Source organism: Typopeltis vanoorti, chromosome 3 (genome assembly GCF_054136105.1).
Source record: "Typopeltis vanoorti isolate ZY-2024b chromosome 3, IOZ_Tvanoo_1.0, whole genome shotgun sequence".
Classification (NCBI taxonomy): Eukaryota; Metazoa; Arthropoda; class Arachnida; order Uropygi; family Thelyphonidae; genus Typopeltis; species Typopeltis vanoorti.
This window is the reverse complement of record NC_143551.1, coordinates 109,854,816-109,858,245: the sequence shown is the minus strand read 5'-3', so window position 1 is coordinate 109,858,245 and position 3,430 is coordinate 109,854,816. Positions and strand designations below refer to the sequence as shown.

General features: G+C 33.7%; 1 protein-coding gene across 1 annotated transcript; it reads right to left on the bottom strand.

Annotated features, from left to right (window-relative positions):
- Window positions 1-815: 815 nt before the first annotated feature.
- On the bottom strand, window positions 816-2,481 carry LOC150108462 (regulator of microtubule dynamics protein 1-like). The gene has a single exon (XM_090415868.1). It carries the CDS (start codon window positions 2,383-2,385, stop codon window positions 1,456-1,458), a length of 930 nt encoding a protein of 309 aa, XP_090271994.1. The 5' UTR covers window positions 2,386-2,481; the 3' UTR covers window positions 816-1,455.
- Between the last annotated feature and the right edge of the window lie 949 nt (window positions 2,482-3,430).

Genomic DNA, 3,430 nt, shown 5'->3' with positions numbered 1-3,430 from the left:
TTCCCTGACTAAATCGAATAACTGTGGTAATAAATTTGGTATAAAAATAAGCAATAAAAACACAAAGACAATGAAAATAGGCAGAAACATTGAAAATATCAACTGCATCATGAATGAAGAACCTATAGAACAAGTAAAACATTTCAGCTACTTAGGTATGATTTTTAGTGAAAATGGTAAATTAAATATGGATATAGACAACAGAATTAATAACCCTGGTATGGTAGGAAGTCAACTGAATAAGTTTATATCAAATAAGAGAAAAATTAGTCGAAACACTAAATCAGCTGTATATAAAGTAGCGTTCGTAAAACCAATTTTAATTTATCAAAAGTAATAAGAACTCCGAAAGGGATCTGAGAGTTGTGTTACAAATAAAACACTTGACCAAAGACTAGAGATCACATATATGCGAGTCCTGAGAAAAATTAGGGGTGTGAACAGATGGCATCAATGGCAATATCATATTTAAAATGAGGATATTATGAAACTACTTGACATTGTTAGCATCCAGGAATGTATTAGCAGAGCTAATCTCAGGCAGTATGGTCACTTAAATAGAATGGGAGGGGAAAGATTAGCAAAACAAGTGTGCCAGGTTGGCAGGAAAAACACCCAGAGGAAGAACAAGAAATAGGTGGATTGATACAGTAAAAAGTGCCTTAGAAGACAGAAATATAAGATCTGATAATGTTGGAGTCTTGACAGATAAGGAAGTTAGTAATGATGCAAGTTTTTCATGTAGTACTATCATAATATCCTATACACCCTTTGAGGGTACATGTCAGGAATTTGATGATAATGAAATACACAACCTGGAGAATTTTTTTATTAGTTATTCACATTTTAAACCACTTCATGAGTTAGGGGCACCCTGTATAATTAACATATATATGCCATAGATATTACACATTAACAATACAAAACCATCAGTTAATTATATATATATATATATATAAATTAGCATACACCCACAGAAGTATTCATTTAGCTGTACACCTGCTTTTTGTCTCTTTGCCTATTTAAAAAGTTTAATATGGTCTCAAAATTTTATACAAAGAGCAAAGTAAAATTCTTGCATTTTGCCATTATGCTGTTTTATTGTTAGCTATAATACTGCATTTACTCTTTTTTCTCCCCTCTAGTGTCTATTTTGTTGATTATTGTAAGGAAAATTTCAAGACTAGTATTACAGCTTTTTATCAAAAATATATTTTAAAAATGGTGAGGAATATGAATATGTAGGTCCCTTGTGAAAGACACTAATATGCTATTTATACAGTTAATTTTATGAACAAAAATAGTTTATTGTATATAAAAGTAATTATATTACCATATCAAGAGTGCTGAGTGAAAGTTCCAACACCAAAATCACTTTTGCATACATTTGAATTTACAGACAATTTTGTCTTTTCCATATACAATATACTTTCTTTCATACTCTAATACTAATAGTTAATTTTTAATTCCAAGTTTCTTCATAAGCGCTACTGCCTCTTCTCTGGCATCATAATCTTCACTTGTTTTCAGAGGATAATTTAATACTTTCCTAAAACACTCCACCGCTCGTTCCAACTTACCAAGTTTTAAGAACGTTTTCCCCATCATCAGCAAGTTCAAACTATAAAAATAAGGTTGTATTTGTTCGGCTCGTTCAAAATAATAAAGTGCCTCTTCAAAGGTTGATGTGGGTGGTTTGGCAAAAACGATACTGGCTATTTTCATCTTGTACCACGATAAGTCTGCAAAATTATAACACCAGCAACCAAGCATATAATAGGATGTAGCGTCGCTGGGATTTATCTCTATAGCTCTTTCAACGTGCTTTCGAAATTCCATGCTATTCACAATTCTCTCCTTGTTACCTTTATAACCAGCTAACGCATCACTTAGAATTCCCCACCACCTGTGAGCATCTCCGTTCTTTTCGTTGATTTCTAAAGATTCTTTTACGCACATAAATGCCTCTTCTAGGACGACAATCTTTTCAGAATAATTTTTAATCGTCTTACTAATTTCGAACATTACCCTAGAAATACGCCATAAAATTTCATCATTTTTTGAACACCGATAGGGGCGTAAGTGATCAAAACTGTCTTGATACTTACAGCTATCATACAATTTATCAGCAATTTCAATCAATTCTTTGCTTAAAGATTTCGTGCCTTCATTTTCTTGTTGATTACTTTCAGCCTTTGACCAAGAAATCGCATTTACAAAAAGATACCAGGGTAACACAGAACCATATACTGGCACCAGATGAATTATTCGGCTATTTTTATTAATATTTCTGCGTGCTTTAAAATATCGATATCTGTATCTCATCACAAATGCATTCATAAACCACAGTCTGGCGACACGTAAAGGAACGTTTAAACGGAACATTTTTGCACCAGGATCCGCGAGTCAACAGTTAAGTGAAACGCCTTCAGTATAAAACCTGGAATTATACTCATAGTAATATGTACTGATAAACGAGAAGTTTCCGTCATGCACTTTTGAAACTCGCGTGATCTTTTGACTAATAATAATAATAATAATATAGTTCTAGAGGTCGCTACTAGAATAAACGTGATCTTTTGACTAATAATAATAATAATATAGTTCTAGAGGTCGCTACTAGAATAAACTTTTAACGTAAATTTTTAATTCGCGATTACTTATTAAAATGAAGAAGATGCGCAAGCATATCCAAAGTTGCAATGGACAAAAATAGATTTACTTAATCATATGAGAGATATTATTACATAACACCTCTATGGTATCTACGGAGCATCACGGTAGACTACTCTACCTACAGTGGATACAATCTACACAACATAACTTCTATGGCCACTGTTCATCAGAATTGGCATCAATAATTCCCACACCCTCTTGTAAATCTGTACAAACACGTCCAACAGCTAACCAAACACCTCCTTACAGTTCAGCTCCAAACCCACAGAGCAATTTCTCCGCTTCTTCATTTATTCCTACCATTGCTGCCCTCTGGAACAGTCTTCCACCACATGTGTTTTCTAAGGAATACAATTCACAGCGCACAGCTTTTCAAATCAAATGTGAATAAATATCTTACTGCTCATCCACGGCACTAGCGTACTATAGGTTAATCAACCTCTCATGGATGGGTTCACCATAAAAAATTATTTTAAAAAATGCCTACCTCATACAACATGACATCTGGTATCTACATTGGAAAACAAAATCAACAAATAAGGTTAAATTTTAATGATGCCATTCTAGAAGAAGCAATATATCCACAGTTCCCTGTAGAAATCTCACGTGACCTTTCAATAATACTTTAATTAATAACTGATCAATTTGTTTCACAAAAAAATTGTGAAACAAATTGATCAGTTCATCACCTGTGTAGCTCAGTGGAAGTGGCGCTTGCGTCCCCTGCGCTTGGCCGCTTGAGGTTAGACCTAGG